The sequence below is a fragment of the Lipophrys pholis genome (genome assembly GCF_963383615.2).
Source record: "Lipophrys pholis genome assembly, chromosome: 11".
In the NCBI taxonomy this organism is placed as follows: domain Eukaryota; kingdom Metazoa; phylum Chordata; class Actinopteri; order Blenniiformes; family Blenniidae; genus Lipophrys; species Lipophrys pholis.
In genome coordinates this window covers 15817393-15836842 of record NC_137631.1, presented here as the reverse complement: position 1 = coordinate 15836842, position 19450 = coordinate 15817393, and the positions used below count along the sequence as shown (strand labels likewise).

General features: G+C 41.4%; 2 protein-coding genes across 2 annotated transcripts in view; both read right to left on the bottom strand.

The window, feature by feature from the left end:
• Positions 1–102: 102 nt before the first annotated feature.
• Positions 103–5624, bottom strand: psmd7 (proteasome 26S subunit, non-ATPase 7). The gene is made up of 8 exons (XM_080475950.1): positions 5457–5624; positions 4959–5050; positions 4386–4478; positions 4200–4297; positions 4001–4081; positions 3778–3869; positions 2181–2379; positions 103–1150 (listed from the first exon to the last, which is right to left on the bottom strand). Exons 1-8 carry the CDS (start codon positions 5528–5530, stop codon positions 887–889), a joined length of 993 nt encoding a protein of 330 aa, XP_080332076.1. The 5' UTR covers positions 5531–5624; the 3' UTR covers positions 103–886.
• A 3136-nt stretch (positions 5625–8760) lies between these two features.
• Positions 8761–19450, bottom strand: part of LOC308116438 (genetic suppressor element 1-like) — a gene marked incomplete at its 5' end in the record, with an annotated part of 42819 nt that continues 32129 nt past the window's right edge. Inside the window, 13 exons of the mRNA XM_080474627.1 lie at positions 8761–10575; positions 10689–10792; positions 11200–11502; positions 11702–12058; positions 12157–12270; positions 13408–13678; positions 13763–13875; positions 14265–14866; positions 14967–15276; positions 16714–17033; positions 17916–18071; positions 18578–18781; positions 18880–19046. Coding sequence (XP_080330753.1) covers positions 10438–10575; positions 10689–10792; positions 11200–11502; positions 11702–12058; positions 12157–12270; positions 13408–13678; positions 13763–13875; positions 14265–14866; positions 14967–15276; positions 16714–17033; positions 17916–18071; positions 18578–18781; positions 18880–19046 — 3159 coding nt within the window. The 3' untranslated portion in view covers positions 8761–10437. The remainder of the gene's footprint in view (positions 10576–10688; positions 10793–11199; positions 11503–11701; positions 12059–12156; positions 12271–13407; positions 13679–13762; positions 13876–14264; positions 14867–14966; positions 15277–16713; positions 17034–17915; positions 18072–18577; positions 18782–18879; positions 19047–19450) is intronic.

The window sequence follows — 19450 nt, the reverse complement described above, 5'->3', positions numbered from 1 at the left end:
AACCTCCTGTTACATTCAGTATATCTGCACATTTTCTGCTTGAATTACATATTTGCCACATTAAGGAAAAATAATTATTCGTATTTCATTCATTTATTTTTTGCAATGATTTTTCATCCATTAATTTTATCCGAATAATTGTTTTGCTTATTTTTTGTTCTTAGATATGTGCCTCTCTGTCTTGAGCCTGCATTGATATTAAATGATTTGATGTAATTTTTGATTCATACAGGAAGATTTTGACATATATACATAGGCTATATATATATTTCTTAGAGGAAACATTCATTAGATACTTCAAGGAAGTGCATCTTACTCTCTTCTAGAAATTGGACTCACCGAGTTCATCCAGCCTTCACATCTGTTCACACAAGTTATAATCCAATACAGAATAGAAGTTAGAATACAGGCACTGAACCATCTCATGAAATTGAGAAGCTGACCTGAGAGCAGACATTGCCAGTTTATTTCCCAAAAGCATGAATATAATGTAAAAAAAAAACCAGTTTAAATGTAAAATAGGACCCAAGAGAAAATTGCAAAAAACAGACACCTTTTAATATGATCCCAATTTAATGAGTGATACAGAAACAAAACATTTTTCTTCCATCTTACAAAAAGTAATACCAGGAGTGACCATGAAAACAGCGGAAACATGTTTTCACAGTCCGGAGCACAGAAGAGCAAACATCATCATCTCTATACGATAAGTCTTTATGAGTGCCGTCCGAGGCCACCAGGCCAAATCTCAAATGACACCGTTCCCCATATAGAGCTCTACATTTAGCCCAAGACCCACATAGAGCGCTGAGACCGAGGACACAAAGTAGAGCACCATCCAGAAGAGGGCGGCGTGATTTGAGAGAGAACCACAGAGGGAGAACACTCATTTTTTCTTTTTGTCATCTTTCTTGGCACCATCTGCCTTGTCCTTCTCTTTTTCTTTGTCTTTGTCGTCTTTTTTCTCCTTGTCGTCTTTCTTCTCTTTCTTGCCCTCCTCCTTTTCCTGCCCTTCCTTTTTCTCTGCGTCTCTGTTGGAGATCTTGTTGTTGATCAGGTTGTGCAGAGCCACCACTGAGCGAATAAGCGAAGCCAGGTAAACAACCAACATCTGGTCGTTGGTCTTGAGGTAAAAGGCTTTTGTGAACTCCTGCAGCAAAACACGTGATTTAGTAATGAGCAAAACCATATTTATGTTATAGTCACATGGTATGACATCAAGAATCAATAGGCAAATGAGTACAACTTAAAGGCTTAGTAATTCATATCAATGCTGTGGGGGTTTATGCGAAAATTCAGAAAATATTTGAACAGATGTTCAAAATTAGAGTAAACAGCAAAATAGAATTTTATTAATTTGTGTATTACAATGCTGCTTCTAACAAAGCTGTGATCATGAATTAGTTGAAAATACTTGATATTTTATCATGAAACTGAAAAGAAAAATCCGTGTTGTGGAGATGTTATTTGTGTAGATGTAATGCTCGATTTTCACCACTAGGTGGCTTATCTGCCCACCAGACTGTATCCAGTGTTCTGCTCTGATGCTCTGTTCAAGTCACTAGTAACAATATCAGTATGTCCACCACGAATCCATCTGATCCAAGTTGGCGTGTGTGCGTCCATTGATATATTAGTTCAGGTTTGCCCCGTCAGTCTTGTTCAGTTAATATTACATTGTTAAAGTTTAACAAGCAACATCTAGATCACAACCGCAATTTCTTGTCTACCTGTAGGTAGCGCTCGGTGTTAATGTTCATCTTCCAGCATGTAGGATGTTGCTTATGAATTTACAGTACAGCTCTGTAATGTGTGTATTACAAAGCTGCTGTTCAATGTGTGATCATTTGTGGAGGATAAGAGGAGAATGATATGTTGACTGATGTATGATGGACCAACTCGACAAACCAATAATTCTTATTGGTTAGTCTGTTATATCTGTTTAATTAGCACATGTAGCTAACCTGCTAAGACAGAGCCTGGCAGACAATCAAAAGGTTTTGGATAAGAGGAGCTGCTGCATTTGAAAGTTTCACTCTCAACTTCATCAGTTTAACTGAAAGCAATTGTGCATTATTTCTAATGTTTTCACAATAATAAAGATCTTACTTCAAATTCAGGTATGTGCAAAGAATTCTCAAATAACTGAAGCAAAAAGAACCGATACACCAACAACTCACCAGCAAATTGACGTCTGGCAGCAGGTTGAAGACATCCTGCAGCTGGTAGATGATCTGATGGTTGATGGGAAGTTTGCCTGCAGTCACCCTCTCCAGGTAAGAGCGGATGTCCAGCAGCTTCGAGTTGAGCCCCTTCAGGCCATGAACCTGGTTTGTGATGCGTTGTGACAAAGTGCCCACTGTGGTGTCCTTGATGTCCCTGTAGTCAGAATGTAACACACAAGCGATCAGAATGCATCAGTATCAGCTCTGGTGACTTTTCAGTTCACTCAAAGAGACAGAAGCTCTCATTTATAGATGACATAAACTCTTTCACGCCTTGGTAGTTCTATCAAAGTAGTGCAATGTAATATCAGGCAAATATGCAAAATATAAAACACTTATGTATACAATTTGTCCTTTTAAATGCCGGTGTTATTTCTCTTGCCTACAATTTAAACCAACAGTGTTTGAGCTGATTTTTTATTTTTTTTGCAGTTACTTTGTTGTTTCTGTACTTCTGACCTCCGCCGCGTGACATCAGGTATGAAATCATGTTGCAGTAATGAAGTCCAGTATGACCGGTTTCAATACAAGACGTTTTTTCCCCCTTCAAAAATACCATATTCCTGGTACATTTTGTGGTGCAACTTTTTGTCTGGCTCGCTGTTCCATTACTAGATGGAGCTTCAGTGAATAACAGACATGTCTGGGGAGGAGAATGTCAAACCGCTCCAGATGGACACACAGACATTTTCTAGAATAACTGCAAATAATCAGAGTGGTGCGGTGCACCTGTGACTCATCAAACCCACACCTGACATCACTGGTTCTGCTTAAAAGTTCAATTCAAACTGAAATCCATGCTTGATATTGTTGACGATCTAATCACACATGCAGATGCCACTGAGCATCTGCCACACCATCATTGAAGTTCCTCCACCAGAATCCACCGCAAAAATGAAAAATTTGGGAGCCAGTTCTTGTTGTTGATATAAATCTCTAACACGTTGTCAAAACTTCTCTGAAGGACAATAGTCAGTACACTCATAAAAACACGCATTTCCAGCATTTAAATTTAACAGAACATTTCTGGGTTTGTTGACATTTTAGCGTCAAATAAACTTTTGACGTTTCCCCAAGCATTGTGTCACAAGATCCCATTTGCACACTGGATCTCAAGACCTCGATTCACAGTAGAAAAATGATTAATGATCAATTTCACAATATCTAAAACTATTCTGGTGGCTTGAAAAGTCTTTCTTGGAGAAAGTCTGGCTTTTTCTTCGGGCTGAATCGGTCAAATGTTGATATTTTCGCTTGAGCTTCCACAACGCCATCTTTGACATCCCAGGAACACATGGACCAGGGTTCCAAAGAGGACGTCAGTTCGCAAAACAAACACAGTTCGATGGATGCAAATTCCGGTTTATTCGTAAACACGTCCATTTTGGGGTGATTGATTTGGGCAACTGCGGGTTGGAAATTTGTGGAAATGGTCTTGTTGTCATGTATTGGTTTATTCTCTGTGCAGAAGTGATTCCTTTAGTGGGAAGTATAATTTAAAGATTTTTTCTGGTAGAGTAACTTCTAATTCACACAAAGCTTTGTTTAGTACCTCAGTAGATGCTCCACTCCTACTTCCTCAGCTTCCTCTGCTCCGATCTCACTGGTGACATGCTCAAAAGTCTTCGATGTTGGAGTGCCATCCTACAAATACAGCATTACAACACAAAACTACATTACTATTACTGCATTGAAGGTTTTTTTTTTTAAACTAAACAAGTCAAATCATAATGATAGTTCTCCTTTTAGTTTAGTGCAGTTCATGGCTCACTTACATCATGTATCTCTTCCACGGAGATGTAAGCTTCTGTGGGCAGACCGAGATCTTTGGGCTTCACATCGATGATCACTAACACCTAGTGGGATGAAGACGAAGCGGTTGTATGGCAGTCATCATAATAACGAATGTGATTAGAGTAAAGCAATGTCCACAAACATGCACAATAAGACAGAAAAAGCAAAACAGCTACATACAGAATTGGTACAGTACTGCTTGATCAACTCATTGATGGCAATGTCATTCTTGTGCAACTTTGGTCCTGTGTGGTACCATCCCACTATTCTTTCTCTGGCTGGAAACCACAAAGGATAGGCGTTAACAACTTTGACATATCAGAATGAAACGGTAACTCAAAACACACGCAGCAGGCACCAACTTACCATTGACTTTCTTGAACATGCCATACATGTTCTCCAAGTAGTCGTGATCCAGAAACCACACTGAGTCGTCTCTGTCATCTTCATCAAATGGCACTGAAAAAAAGCAATTCATTTAAAATGTGTGCTTTTATAAGATGATAGCTTTTACAGAAGCAATTACTTTTAACTTCACAGTAACTCCAAGAAAAACTACCTTCATAAGCCAAAAACTACGTGTCGTAGCTTGAGCTGCACTGTTTGTGTTCTCATCAATAAAGAGTTTTCATGTTCTAGTTCCACAAGCATTGTTTTTTTTATCTATATATTCCAGTTTCCTCACACAGTCCAAAAACATTCATCTGAGGCAGATTGATGACAAGACTGCGTTTAGTCTGGACTGTTGAGTGAGCTTGGTTGTGTCTGTATTTTGCAATACGATGAAGATGGATCAATTATTTTAAATGATTTTGCACAGGGGACTTTTATAACCCTCCTGTGACTCAGGACAAAAAACACTTTACATTCACCAATACCCCTCTACTGTACGTTATTTGACTTGTTTCCCCCAATTTAATTTGTTGTCGGGACACTTACCAGCAAAACTATTGGAGACATCAAGAACTTTTTTCTGCCACGAACCCAAAAGAACACCAACTACTCGCTTCTGATTGCCCACTTTCCCTATCCTGTAGATTAAATAAGAAAACACGGTTAAGTGGTTAGATGACAGCATGTAGTATCACTAAGCATATTGTTTCATAAACACTGACCAGATCGCCAGCTAGGCTATATAAGCTAACGTTAAGCGGCGGATCCGTGCGAATTCAATAATGAAACATTCGAATGACACAGTCACTGGAGTTTTCCTACTAATTAATTTTGGTGTGGTATTGCTTCATTAAACGTTGAAAATGTGCCGTTAACTGACACTTTCACAATGCTAACTAGCTCGGTCATGTCTCCATTCACTCTCAATGGGACTCTGACTCAGCAGGGTTAGCTTAGCCTAGCCTGGATTCAGCCGGACGTTTACGGGCAATAAAACTACCAATACGCACAACAAAACTGAACACTAACCCTAATCACACTGACCTGTTAAAATGGTCCACCACGCTGAGGAGCACCAGGGGGTGAACGACCACATTTTCTACCGCTAACTCCGGCATTTCTGCAGTGTCGATAAACAGCAAGCAACCTTCCTCCGTACAATGACGTCGACGTTGAACGTAAGCTTGCGTCAGACGTCACTTCCGCCTCCCGCTGCAACAAAAGAGCGTCCTGAACATTTTATTTTTTAAATCAACAAAATCACTTATACATTCTGCAATACAATCTTCACAGAGGCTTTTTGGGGGGGGATTTTTTTGGGAATTTTGTTTGATATGAAGTCACAGCCGTTCACAAGAACATGAGGAAGACAAGGAGTGAGATTCGTGGAATTTCAACACATGCCTCTTGCTTTTGTTATAGAAATGAAGAACTTATTATTAATAATCAAATTATGCTTCAAACAAAAGTTTTCATGGGACATCTCACATCCTTCGTCATCAACAAAGTGAATCACAGACCAAAGGTTTTTATCCATCAATTCCTTATTGAACAATGGTTTGTTTTTAATCACAATATATCTGTTGTTCCATATCAGTGTATTGTGTGGGGTAAAATTATGATTGTACAGCATTTTCCAATATAAAAGAACTTGCTGATGAAAAACTGATAGTTTAACAGTCTTTGAATAGTGAAATCACATCTTAATAAAAAGTCGATCCCTCCCAATTTCTTGAAAATTTCTCTGGGAATATAAAACCAAAAACTGATTTTAACCATTTAATTTGCAAAGTTCCATTCATGAAATCAAAGAATTAAATTTAGCTTGGCAGTTATAGTACCTTTCATATAGTCTTGTTTTCTATTTCTGTAATATCTTTAGAAATATGTACGCCTAAATATTTGACAGCCGATCTTATCGGAATGTCGTATGCATTTGATAATTCACGTTGATGGAATGGCATCAACTCACATTTGTTTATATTCAGTCCTGAATAAAACATCAATAGTTTGTATCATCTTTCATTATAACCTTAACATGTACCAGTCTAACCTTCATATATAAAGAAATGTTGTATTGTAAACCGTTATAAACTGTAACTATAAATACACTCATAACAAATGACAAAAATGGCAATATACCAACCTCATTGGCTGCACTATGGAGCTGAAAATGTACTTCTGGTGTTGTGGCCTCCAATGACCAATTGTTGTTTGACTTCTTCTCTATCCGTGCCCATCCACACGAGTTCAAATTTATATCATGTGAGTGTGTAGTAACAATTATGGTAGAGTTGACCTATTGATTATCGCTGATACAAATATATAATCTCTGGAGCAAACAACCTTCTGCTGATAACCATCCTGAAGATACGAAAATGAGTTCGCTTTTGTTACTCGGTGGAGCCTCAACCTGGAAAAGCATTGTTATTGTGCTGCATATATTCTTGTGTTTATGTCATTGTGTTTATGTGTGATCGTTAAAACGAATAAAGGTGCCCCTGTTTGCATGATATTACACCTCCCCTGTGTGACTCTGTTAATGTGTGATGAATATTGTCCATTCATTTGCTGCTATTTGTTCAGTTCAAGGTCGCAGGGTGTGATCCAAGCTCACTATAGGAAGGGTAAATCCTGAATAGGTCGCCAGTCCGTCACAGAGAGACAGACACTTTGTTGTGCGTGACAACAAATTCTGAAAACTTAATGATATTCAGCTCCACCAGACTTCATTAATGTTTTAACCAATGTTGCCGGGACACAGTTTGCCTTTCTTTCTTTCTTTCTTTCTTTCTTTCTTTCTTTCTTTCTTTCTTTCTTTCTTTCTTTCTTTCTTTCTTTCTTTCTTTCTTTCTTTCTTTCTTTCTTTCTTTCAAGCGGCGGGAATGGTATTGACTAGTTTGAACCAGCAGATGGCGGTAGTGAAACTTCACGGTTGCCAACTGCTGTTGAACCCAAGTGAAGAAGATGAAAAAAGGGGAAACAGTCATCAAGGTAGATTCCATAGACATATACATGTCTATGGATTCAACTTTATTGATGCAAACTGCGGTTAAACCCATAAAAAGAAGAAGACAGAGATCAAAGAAAAAGATTGTAGACCACTTTTTAAACTCTTTCTATATATTTATTTTTTAGGAATGTTATTTTATTTTAAAAGAGACACTCAGACATCATACAGTCCAGTTTCCATGTCAAATCCAGATTTCAATTATTACACATCTATGTGCATATCTATAATCTATAATATCATTCAATAGGCCAAGACATGTTTCAATGATATTGATCTTTTAGCTATTACTCTCCCTTTCATTTTCATATATTTTCCAATCAAGTATATATATTTCTGAATGATAAGCTAAAGAAAACAGATAAACAGACAAACAGGAACAAGAACAAACAAAAAAAGGCTGTCAATCTAAGGTCTGCATCATATGCACACCAGCGCGATATCTTCTATGCACCCTTCAGATTGTAGTTTTAAATTATTTTCCTACACATTTTTAGAGTCACTTTGATCCAAGGATTGACTTCATCATGGAGGTTATTTATCAATTTACTGTCTGCTATTATGGCATGTAGTGGTGGTCCTCTAGATTCTGCCTCCTCTATTTCTTTCCATATTGCTCTAAATTGTGGATCACAAAGACCCAGAAATGGTCTTAACTGTGCTGCGTAGTAGTAATCCCTTAAATTTGGTAATGCTATGCCACCTTTCTCTTTTGGCAACTGCATCATTTTGTATTCAATTCTCTGGTGCATGAACCCCGTCTGGTCCAGGTGAATGAGGGATGGTAGAATCTTTTAGCTCATATAAACATAAATATTTTATAATCTACATTAAACACTGAAATTGGTCGGTATTGTTTACAGTGTAATTTGTCTTTGCCTTCTTTCTCTCTCGCAGTGGACTCTCAGTATTTCTAAAAGCAGATTAAACTTTCGTCTCATTATTTGTTAGGTAAAGAAATGTGTCCAGGGGCTGCGATGCCTTCAACAATACAAGGACATTTTAAAACAGCACTCACAGTGACAAAGCGTCCTTCCTCTGGAGCATCGGAAGACTGCTATTAAAGCATGACACTGCTTTATTTTTAAATACAGTATAACCACCAGGTCCTGCAAAAGCTGTCATTAGAAAGTACTCTGTTCATTCAGTGTAATTGGGGAAGGCACAGTGAGTGTGCCAGAGGCAAGGACCTTGTACAGCTTGTACTTTTCTTATTTCTTTTGATGAAAGCATAGAGGACGGAGATATCAATACTTCAACCCAAGTAAATGCAAATTCAGCCATTAGCTGAACTATTTGAAAACTGTCAAACGCAGACAACAAACAAAAGTTAAGAGATTTTACAAATATTTTAATGTAAATTTCCATCCGAATATACAGCAATATATGTTAATAAATAATTCATTGCAATTATACAGCCCAAATAATACATTACAGAACAACCAATTGAAGCAAATATGCAGGATTTCACAGCAAAGGTTTCAGAAGAGACTGAGCAGGTGACTCGTGGAGGTTGGGTCAACCGGGGTGAGAAATTGCTACCGTAGGTTGTGCTTGTAAAAATATTATTCAGATGGAAACAAAGTAGAAATGTGACATTATTCAGGCTGAAGAAAAGCCCATATAAAGACCATATGTAGTCCAGTTTATTGACATCCACAGAAGAATATTGTTTCACTCAAATGTTTATGTCTCACACAAACAGTTTGAGGATGTTTCAAGCCTCAAAAGAGATTTTTTGTGTTTTGCTGTGACGCAGTCCAAAATGGGACAGAATAATGAATGGGCATTTTTCTTTTAGTGAAAGGAAAAAACTATTTCAATGTTAGAAAATATGTCTTAAAGTACCATGTTTTACTGAAGTGATTCCAATGACTTGAAACTTTTGTTAAACCAGAAAAAGTCTAAACAGAGGCTTGTACCCTTCTCTCTTCAACATTTATAAGTATCTGAAGTGTTGAGGACATAAGATTCCTGGATAAACAACGTGGAAATGACTGACATCTGTCCACCCCCAGTGTCTCCAAACATTTTGCCATCACATACAATATTTCTTCAAAATACAACAGTCCTAAAGTCCTCGATTTCCTAAACATTTTAATTCTGACCAGCAGCAATTCCAACAAAACATATGGCTTCCCACAGGAAATGGTTAAAGCAATAAAACCTACAAAACTCTTCATCTATCACAAGTGACGTTACCAATGGAAAATCCTCACCTAAAAAAATTATTGATAGCATTTGCTGATATATAGATATTTTAGATGTTTCCTATTCTCTGTAGGACCGGCACACACTTGTTCACTCTCTCTCTTTCTCTCTCTCTCTCTCTCTCTCTCTCTCTCTCACACACACACATGCGCACACACACACACACACACACACACACACACACACACACACACACACACAGTTTCATCTGTCACATACAGCACAGTAGACACTAAAACATTACATCATACAGAGAGAGGAAGGTCAAGTATTTCCTCCAAGTCAAATTCAAGTGCATCCTGTCAAGTTTAAGGCCTGAGGTGTGCTTTGATTCCTTGACTCCATTTTTATTCGCGGAGGACAGAGCAGCTGACCACTGCATGCCTGGACTCTTCCCTCTGCTACTTCTCAGTCCGATCTGTGCCTCGTATCATTAGTGTTGTTTGACCCCAAGATTCCAGACTGATATGAACTAAGAGGTGGAGAGTCTTTAAAGCCAACTCAGGTAAGAGAAGAGATTTAGTGTTACAGTAAAAGAGATGCCTGTTTCACCCACAACGTGTTGTATGAATCCACATGCAGAATCAGACACTGAAATGCCCAGACTACATGGACCCCTTGGATTAAGGTTACCGTGGCAAAGATGGCAGGCAATAAATTAAATCTATTAATCAACATTACTGACGGGCCAGATCAAGATAGCAGTTGTCTCCTCCAAGTGCTTCGAGGGAAGAGAGTGTTCTGGCTCCAGTTCATGTTGTTCCTCTTATCGTCTGTTCCCTGTCAGAGAGCCAGCGTCAGAGGTCACCTAGGCGTGTGGCCGTTGACTTGCCCCCTGCCCCAGTGAATGTTGGGTAGTGTTAAACATCTCCTGAAGTGCTCGAGCTGGGCCTGCAGTCGCTCTCTCTCCTCTCGCACTTTCTGCCTCTGGCTCACCAGCTCCTGATAAGTGAAGGACAAACATGGCTCTCATTAGAAAAACAAGACTTTCTTTTGCTAAGCTTCATCGTGTCAAATTAAGAGGGTACACAACAGCAGCAGCCTGAGATGCTTACCCCCATAGTTAGAGAGAGCTGCTCTGCTGTTTTGGTCAGATTGTAGTTCTGTGCTTCAAGTCGTTTGCACTGACTGTGAAGAACTTGCCTCTCTATACTCCATTCTGTAGAGAGAAACACACGCACACACATTTAGTCATCAATTTATTTAACATCTCTACAACAAAACTATTAGTCACTTTTCTTGGGTAAAACTAAATATATAATCCTCAATTCTTTAGTGGAAATGAAGGGCAGACAAAGGTTACATATCTGATTATATTTTACCTAAATGCTATTTTTTTAAATTTTAAAGTAATGTAAGGTTTTCTGTTTTGAGTCATTGAAGTTTTTTCAAAATCAAGACACACGTGTCACACACACGTTCTCTCACACACGCACACGAGTATTTTCTAAATATTTCTTTTCTATGTTGGAAATAGAAATGACCATTCAGTGAAACTCTAAGCTCTAGATGAGATCATGAATGATTATTTAGCCCACATTTATTCAATTAAGTGCACTGACTCACCATCTACATACTCCTGATAGGCCTCAAAAATAGCTTCAATGCCTTGCCACTTCCTTGGAGCCTCTTCCACCTCCTCCCCCTCCTCTTCGTCCTCCTCCTGACCATATTCCTCCTCATCTTCATCAGACAGGTGGTCTTGTGGCATTGGATCCTCCCGGCTGGCTGCGAGAGAATGGAAGTGATGGCCGTTGAGGTGTGCATGGTGTGAGCTGTGGTTTGGGTTTGAACTTTTCAGCTGAGAGACGCTGTGAGGCAGCAAGCGATCCGCCTTCACACTGGCCTCAGGGACACAGTTTGAGACTCCTGAGAAGATGAAGGTGAGACACATGTTAGTCTTTGCAGGCATTTTTATCACAGCACCAGGAATTTAGAAGCTTTACGTACGCCAGGAGACAATTGTAAGGCAGGACACTTCTGTCACCACCGGGGGGCAGTGCAGTGTTTTAAAAATGACAATCAGGCCTAATGGCCATGGCAATCAATGGAAGTGTGGGGTACTCACCTTTGTTCTGCAGTGTGCTGTGTTGTGTGGACTGCAGCACAGCCTGGTGGAAGTGCTGAGCGAAGGCCTCAGGTGTGAATCTCTCCCAGGGACGATTCCGTCCATTTTGCATGGAACTGGGCTCCTTCTTCTGGGGAGGAGCAGTAATACCGTTCTGGAGGGCCGGGGGCCTTCTGTTTGATTGACTCTCCAAGAATTCAACCTTTTCATGATGAGGTGTCAGAGGAGGAGGGACCCGGGCCGACTGGGAGTCCACAGAGGGTCTGAGTCTGTCATTCGGGAGGTGCTTCGGTTTGTGTGAGTAGGGAGGAGAGGGGCTGAGAGACTCGGGTACCAGCCGTTCATTTGACTGAGGGGCTGAGGAGGAGAAATCAACTACAAAAAATTAAAATAAATTCTAATTAGAGAAATTCTTACACCTTTCATCGCCCTCACAGGATGTGAACAAGTCTTACCAGCTGAGGGAGCCAGAGGACTTCTGCACAGTGGTAAAGGGTTATATCTGAGGGTGTCCAAAGTCACAGTCTTCCTCTGAATTGCCTTTAGTAGCTCATCTGTCCTTTCCTTATCTACAGAGGAAAAAGACAGAATGAGAACACCCATCATTCATATCAGAAGAAAAATGATGACCTAAGAAAGTGACAGGCAGCAGGATGTCAGGAACAAATGTCACTAGAAGGATAGGCTGAGGTGATGTCCAGTGCAGGCAGAATATTGGCATTAAAAAAATGTCATGGTTTCCAGTTTTTGACCACAAAAACTTAAGAACATATATTTAAAAGGACTAGACGAGATTATGAAAATATTAATCCAGATTTCATGTCGTATTTAATTTGCACACCAGGAACAAGCTTATTGTTGCAGAAAATAGAGAAAATTTAACAGGGGTGCTGATTATACACCGGTACTGCTCTCAGCAAGCAATAATCATTTTAAAACCAGGGAGTTCACACTGACATTTTAAAATCCAATTTCCATATTTTTTTCCTTATATGAGATTCTCGTGCTTTCCATTAAAAGGTTAAATGAAGGAAATAAACAGGACAAGAATCTCTCCGGTGAAATCTCAAGTCTTCAACAGCATGGTTTGTTCAGGCTCGTTCAGTAAGTGGCATCTATCACAAATAGCTTAATTTATATTCTTCACACAGCACCATCGGGGAGTTGTTTGATTTGGTTAAAACTCATCTAGCAACATTGCGACAACCCCAAATGTGCAGCTGGAGTCATGAAGAACAATCTTCAGTCAACACAGGTGGTATGGAGCCAGCAGCATGTGCATGTGTTTGGCCCAGAGCAGGAGTTTTAGCAGCATCCTAATTTATTCCCTGCAATATTTGCATATGGCTTAAAGAATGCTTGAAAACAATCTGGATAAATATTTAATCCATACAATGTGTATATTCACAATTTTACACATTTGTTTAGAAGTTTTTGGTCTCCACCTGGATTCATGCATTTTGTTTTGTTTTTTAAACACCTCATTCTCCCTACATGTGGCCTAAGAGCTGCCGTCACTGGAGAAAGTTGAACCAGCAGATTCCTCCTAACTTTGTTTTCTTCTCACACCTCCTACAGACTGAGTGAAAACATAAAACTGAGAGAAAGTAAATGCTGCATCTCTCCACAGGGACTCACCACCGCAACAACTGTGAAGAGAGCAGAGTAGCACGTAGGATGTGTGCAGATACTAAACGGGTTGTTACCTCTCCTCTGTTGTGGGCTGACATGGGAGAGGCTGAACATAAGGAGGAAGTCTTTTTTTTCATCCAGTTCGGGTGTGCTGTCCATCTGCTCAGCAGAGTACGGGGTGGTTAAGGGAGCCGTGGGTGAGGAGGCCTTTTTCTTTCCCCGAATAACCGGTGGAGAGAGGCTGCGCTCTTTCATTATCCTCCTCCTCTTCCTCCTCTTCTGAGCCAGAAGCTCATCGCGGCGAGCCAGCGTGGTGAGGCCACACACATGCAGAAAATCCACTTTCTTTGGAGAGAGGAATATCAGTCAGACAAAACTTTTCGAGACTTCCAACCTGTGATGGACACGTGTGTGAGTCTGATCGGGCACCTCGGAGGATGTGTCCAGTTTGAGCGGAGGCTGGTCGGTCACTCTCCTCAAATGCGCTTTCACCTCCTCCTCGTCGCTCTCGTCGTATGACTCATCCAAGTCGTAGTAATAACCTGAGAAAAGAAGAGAAGGAGAAAAGTTGTCTTTCTTTAGAAAATACAAACCTGTGAGACAGTTTTAATGGCCGAGTGCCGCTGTGGGTCAGGGGGTCGACAGGTTCATCTTACAATTGCAAGGTTACAGCTTCAGAACCTCGTCTTCACCGTCCATATATGGAAGTGTCCTTGAGCAAGACACTGAAGCCCGAACTGGTTTCAGTGGAGTTCAGAACTGGTGTATGAGTGTGACTCAATGGCTGAATGTGACGGTGAAAAGCACTTTGAAACTATTTAATCGTTGAAAAAAAACTGTTTTCTAATATTGAAATGCATTTACAATTTCGAGTCAACTATTCCAGACAACCATTTGTGTTTGTCCTTTTTTTATCCTTCATTTTTCTTACCTCCCTCTCTGGCCTCCTTCCTCCTCTTCTCCTCCAGGTCGAGTTTGCTGAGGAGCCGTCGGTGCTGCTGGAGAACCTCATCATACACCAGCATGCTGTCGGCTGCATGAGACTGTCGCTCCCTCTTTGGAGACGGAGAGGCCGCCTGGCACCGCGACCCCAGGTCAGTGCAGGCGGTGGAGATGGGCAAAGGCCCACAGGGTCTCTGGTGGAGGTTGTTAAAGTGGTGCCGCTGGTAGAGGCCTTGGATTGCTCTGTCCTGCTCAGCTTTATTCCACGACTCCTGTAAACTCCCTCCTCTCAGTGAGGGGTACCTATCTGGGCTTTTTGCTGCACTCCTTCCTACGTCATCCAGCCTCTCCCCCCAGCTCACCGGGGGTCTGTCGGCTCTGGTCAGTCCTGGAGGTGGTCGAATCGGTAGTGTAGGAGCGATGATTTTTCTGCGGGAGTCTGAAGGGGTATCGACTAGCGAGGCTGGGTTCCACAGTGTGGTTGGGGGAGCTGGAGGGTGATGCTGACCTTTTGGGGATATGAGGGGGGGTGGTGCGCCGAGGCAGTTGGGTGCATCTTTGCTGCCCACGTTGTGATACGCTGAATTGGTTCTGTTGGGAAAGACAGAAAAATATTTTGCGTCCAGTCAATCTGACATTGGAGAGAAAAACCAAATCATTTCTCCAGAGCCGATTGATTTGGCTTGTTCACCTGTGGCTCTCTCTCTTCAGCTCCACCCCTTTCCCTGGTGACCTGAGGCCCAGCTCCAGAGGACCCTCCCTCTCCTGTCCTTGCCCTCGTTGCCTTGTCAACCACACTTCCTCGCTGGCCCTCTGAGTCATCATGGCAGCTGCCAGAGCTCCATGAATCCCCCCAGCAGCAGCGTGATGTTTCCCCATGTGAGAAGGCAACAGGCTTGGCACAGGGTGTGGCACGGAACCCCTGGAGGAGTGGAGGCCAGGCTGCAGGGACAGAGGCTTAGGTGCTGGGAAACCTGGGTGCTCGGACTCCTTGGGTTTATCTGGAGAGACAGTGGATTTTAGAAATCACATGTTAGTCATTTGATTGTCACTTTTTTCTTTTTTTTTGGTGATATTTTCACATGATTGTCTGCCTCAAGCATTTATATATATATACGTATATATACTGTGTATATACTGTGTGTGTGTGTGTGTGTGTGTGTGTGTGTGTGTGTGTGTGTGTGTGTGTGTGTGTGTGTGTGTGTGTGTGTGTGTGTGTGTATATATACAGTATATATATACTGTATATATACATACACATACACATACACACACATACTGAAATATTGTTTATACAGAGCTGTAATTGATAGTTACACCAAAGAAAACTATTGTTACAAAAAGGTGATTATAACATAAAGTAAAACATTACAGAATGTAGCTTTTTTTGGGAGGCCTACTCCCTAGATTTTATATATGATTGAAATATATATTGAGGCAACACTTTACAGCTACTGAATTAGTAACTACTGGACGATAAACATGGTCTTCTCTTTTCTAAATGGGCAAGAACACTGGAGAAAAGAAGTGAAAAGGAACCTCTTTTGGTTAATCTATATGGTGTCACAGTATTAAAAATAAAATAGCTTGCCTTTGCTTTTTATTAAGCTACAAACGTTAGATGCAGAAGGTGACTCATTGGCTGGTGCACTTGGTAAAGCCATTTACAGTTTCAGAGTCAATCACAATAAAACTACTTTAGCTTCTTAGTATTACTTTTGGCTTGCAATATTGTGAATATATCTTGTTAGAATAAAACAGCAAAAAATACAAGAGACAACATCCAATATCAAAGTTTAAGTGTCTCACACATGGTAAACTTCAAACAGCTGAGAATGTTAGAATAACCACAGGGGCTTCACCTGCAGGAAGCATGCATGTGTTCTGAACTTTCACAAGAACAAGATGTGATCTTTGACTGGATTATGAAATATTTTGTCTCCCGAACTTACTGGGAATCAATGTTGTGTGCGGTGTGAATACAATGGTAATGTTTCATCCGCTGGCCAATCTCCCTTGTATATTGATATCACTTACTAATTGGAATATTGATGTGGTGGCTGGATAAGAGAAGATTTCTAATTTCACCACGATCTGGGTGGTGGCCCACGTGATGAGATTTCGAATAAACGCTTCAGTCTCACAGTGGCAGCCAAATGGGAACAACAAGTGTTATAAAGGTTTCTCACTTATTTATACATGTCACTGAGAAATTACCTGTTCACTGTATTCAGATGTTTTCAACAGAAATGAGACACAAGCTGTTTTTTTGTTGTTTTTTTCTAACCCTGGGTATCTGGTTGAGCACGCATGTGTGCACACATACATGACTGCACGTGTGTGTGTGTGTGTGTGTGTGTGTGTGTGTGTGTGTGTGTGTGTGTGTGTGTGTGTGTGTGTGTGTGTGTGTGTGTGTGTGTGTGCTCAAGTGTAGGTACCCAGTCTGTTTGGGGTCAGCTCCTCTCCTGGCCTGGCCCTGTCGTCCGATGGTGCCCTTCGAGCCTGCAGCTCAGCCAGGTAGTGGCTCTCTGCCGCTCTGACCATCTGCTGCTGTCTCTCCCTCTGCCTCTCCTTCTGTCTGTCCAGCTCTCTCTCACGCTCCCTCTCCCTCTCCTCCTCCCGCTCTCTCTCTCTCTCCCGCTCCCGCTCCCGCTCCCGCTCCCGCTCCCGTTCCAGCCCGGCCTCGCGCTCCCTTTCCTTCTCTCGTTCACGCTCTTGCTCTCTCTCTCGCTGGCGGAGCTCATTCTCCATCTGTAGCCTGTGGGGGAGGTTGACAAGTATGCGCACACACATACCACACACATACACACACACATAAACACACACGCACACACAAAAGGGAGAAGGTGAGAGATGCAACACCCAACATGAGGCAGATATTAACCACACACTGGTGAACTTCACACAAACATTTCTGCTAAAATATACACACATGCTTTGCAGAGACACACACACACACAGTCATGCACACACGCTCTCCATTTACCATGAGGAAAATAATCCATACACAGCATGACTGAGCAGTAGCAGATGAACACTTAATAGGTATCCACAGGAAAATGACACACACACACACACACACACACACACACACACACACACACACACACACACTACGATACGCATTCAGCTGCAATCAATAGCACACAAACAAACCTACAAGATATGCAGAAGCCATTACAGAGCCAGATGATAAATACCATCCAATTCAATCATAAACATTTCCCCCTGTGCATTATGCCCACGGGGAAACAATGAGTATTGTCAAACTGTGAAAGGACCTCAAAGTCGTGAAAGAAAATGGAGGGAGACACAGATGGAGTCAGAAACTACTCCTTAATGAATATGTGTTTTGGATTTTAAGTACGCACTGGCTTGCATATGTGTACAGGCGTACATTGTGCATGTGTGTGAGCGTGCATGTGTGTGTATAGGAGGCACTGTGGGGTGGGTGCTAAAAATATCCCACACTGTGCATACCCTGCAGTGAGAGATTACACAGCCCTACAGATGGAAAGAAAGAAAGAGAGAGAGAGAGAGAGAGAGAGAGAGAGAGAGAGAGAGAAAGAAAGAAAGAAAGAAAGAGAAAGAAAGAGACAGAAAGAGACAGAAAGAAAGAAAGAAAGAAAGAAAGAGTCACCTCTCAGACAGCGCTGTGTGGTTCATCTCTCCAGGGTAGCGACCTCGGGGCAGGTGCAAGTGGAGGGCAGAGGGGTGTAGAGGGGGGAAAGAGCCACCTCCAGGCACAGAGTAGAACTGCGATCGCAGTGCAGAAAGACACAGAGACTCTTCCATCCTGAAGAGAGATAATGCATTTAGTTTAAATCTGCAAGTGATGAAATGAGACAACCACTACAGGAAAGATGTACTGGTGAAGTATGACTGCATTTCTTATAATGTAACAACAAAGAGATGGAACCAAAGTAAAAATAAAAACGAATTATTTTCAGTATGTTTTTCAGAGTTGTGTAGATGAACAATTATAATTGACTATTTATTCATCTGCAATCCTAATTTCATTAGGTTTTTTTCGTATTTATTGTGTAATTTATATCGTTACATCTTCACTGTCCAAGGTTAAATGCGTTGACAGCTTGTGTATGACTTGCATAAACAATCTTTCTTTCTTTGTTTTGGTATCTCAAGCAGGGATGAATAATCAGAACAGTGTTTCAGAAGAGTGTTTCCAAAAAGTGAAGGATGGGTCGTCCTGCTTTTATCAAATAAATGGTTACAAAGATAGGTGGTACTTGTGCAGGTACCAACATGACATGACTTTTGAGTTTGATGGGCTATTTTTACCTCGGCAAGGAAAGCGGATGGTGCAGGTAGGCAGGATGATAATAAGCAGCAGCAGCAGCTGCATGGGCAGCGGCAGCAGGGTCGATACTCAGAGCCAAAGAGTTCAGTCGGAGGTCATCTGAGGTGGCAAATGGCCTGAGGGCCCTTAGGTATTCCTCTGGAACGGCCCCCGAAGGAACCACAGGGTGCATCTGTCCCGGTAAACTAAAGAACAAGTACAGATCGTTCTGTTTCATACCAATAACAACTTCCTTCTGAAGAATTAATTACAGCCCCCTAGAAGATTAATCTGCTATACATACCTAATGCTCTGCAATCGGGGGTCTTGCATGATGCTGCTCGGGGTGAGGCCAAAGGAGTGAGCGAGTGGGTGAGAAGAATGGATTGGGGGTGTCCTTTTATCCTGCTGTGTCTGGGTGCTATCAGCTCCCAGCCGCTCCCTACCGAGTCCCTGAACACTCGGCTCGACCTGACGAGGAGATGAGCAGACACACATACAGTGTGAGAGGCCAAAATATGATGTACATTCAAGTGATTCGTGTGCATGTGTGCACTAGATACAAACTGAGCAGGGAAAAAAAAAAATTAAAGAAAAAGAGGAGCGAGAAATGAGTCGGAGAGACTGGGTAAAAACCTTCAAGCTGCAGCCAGAGGCTCATTGGACTGGAAAAGTGGGCCTGATGTGTCATAAAAGGTCAAGATCATAGTGGAAAGATGATCCTTATATCAGGCAAACTGCTCTCTCCTTTATCACTCACTCTATCAGTTTCTTGCTCAGAGGATTAGGTTGGCACAACAGGGCATATGAGTCTTGAGAAGTCAAATCTTCAAATCAATAGTTTCACAAAAGACCATGTTTTCTGAAACATTGAT

What these genes read in the sequence shown, in the direction of transcription:
- psmd7 (XM_080475950.1), bottom strand. Translation starts at nt 5,530, where the DNA reads ATGCCGGAGTTAGCGGTAGAAAATGTGGTCGTTCACCCCCTGGTGCTC. An exon ending in CATGTTCAAGAAAGTCAATG is followed by an intron (nt 4,298 to 4,385) that starts GTAAGTTGGTGC and finishes TGTGGTTTCCAG; the next exon opens with CCAGAGAAAGAATAGTGGGA. An exon ending in TGCCAGACGTCAATTTGCTG is followed by an intron (nt 1,151 to 2,180) that starts GTGAGTTGTTGG and finishes GTTTTGCTGCAG; the next exon opens with GAGTTCACAAAAGCCTTTTA.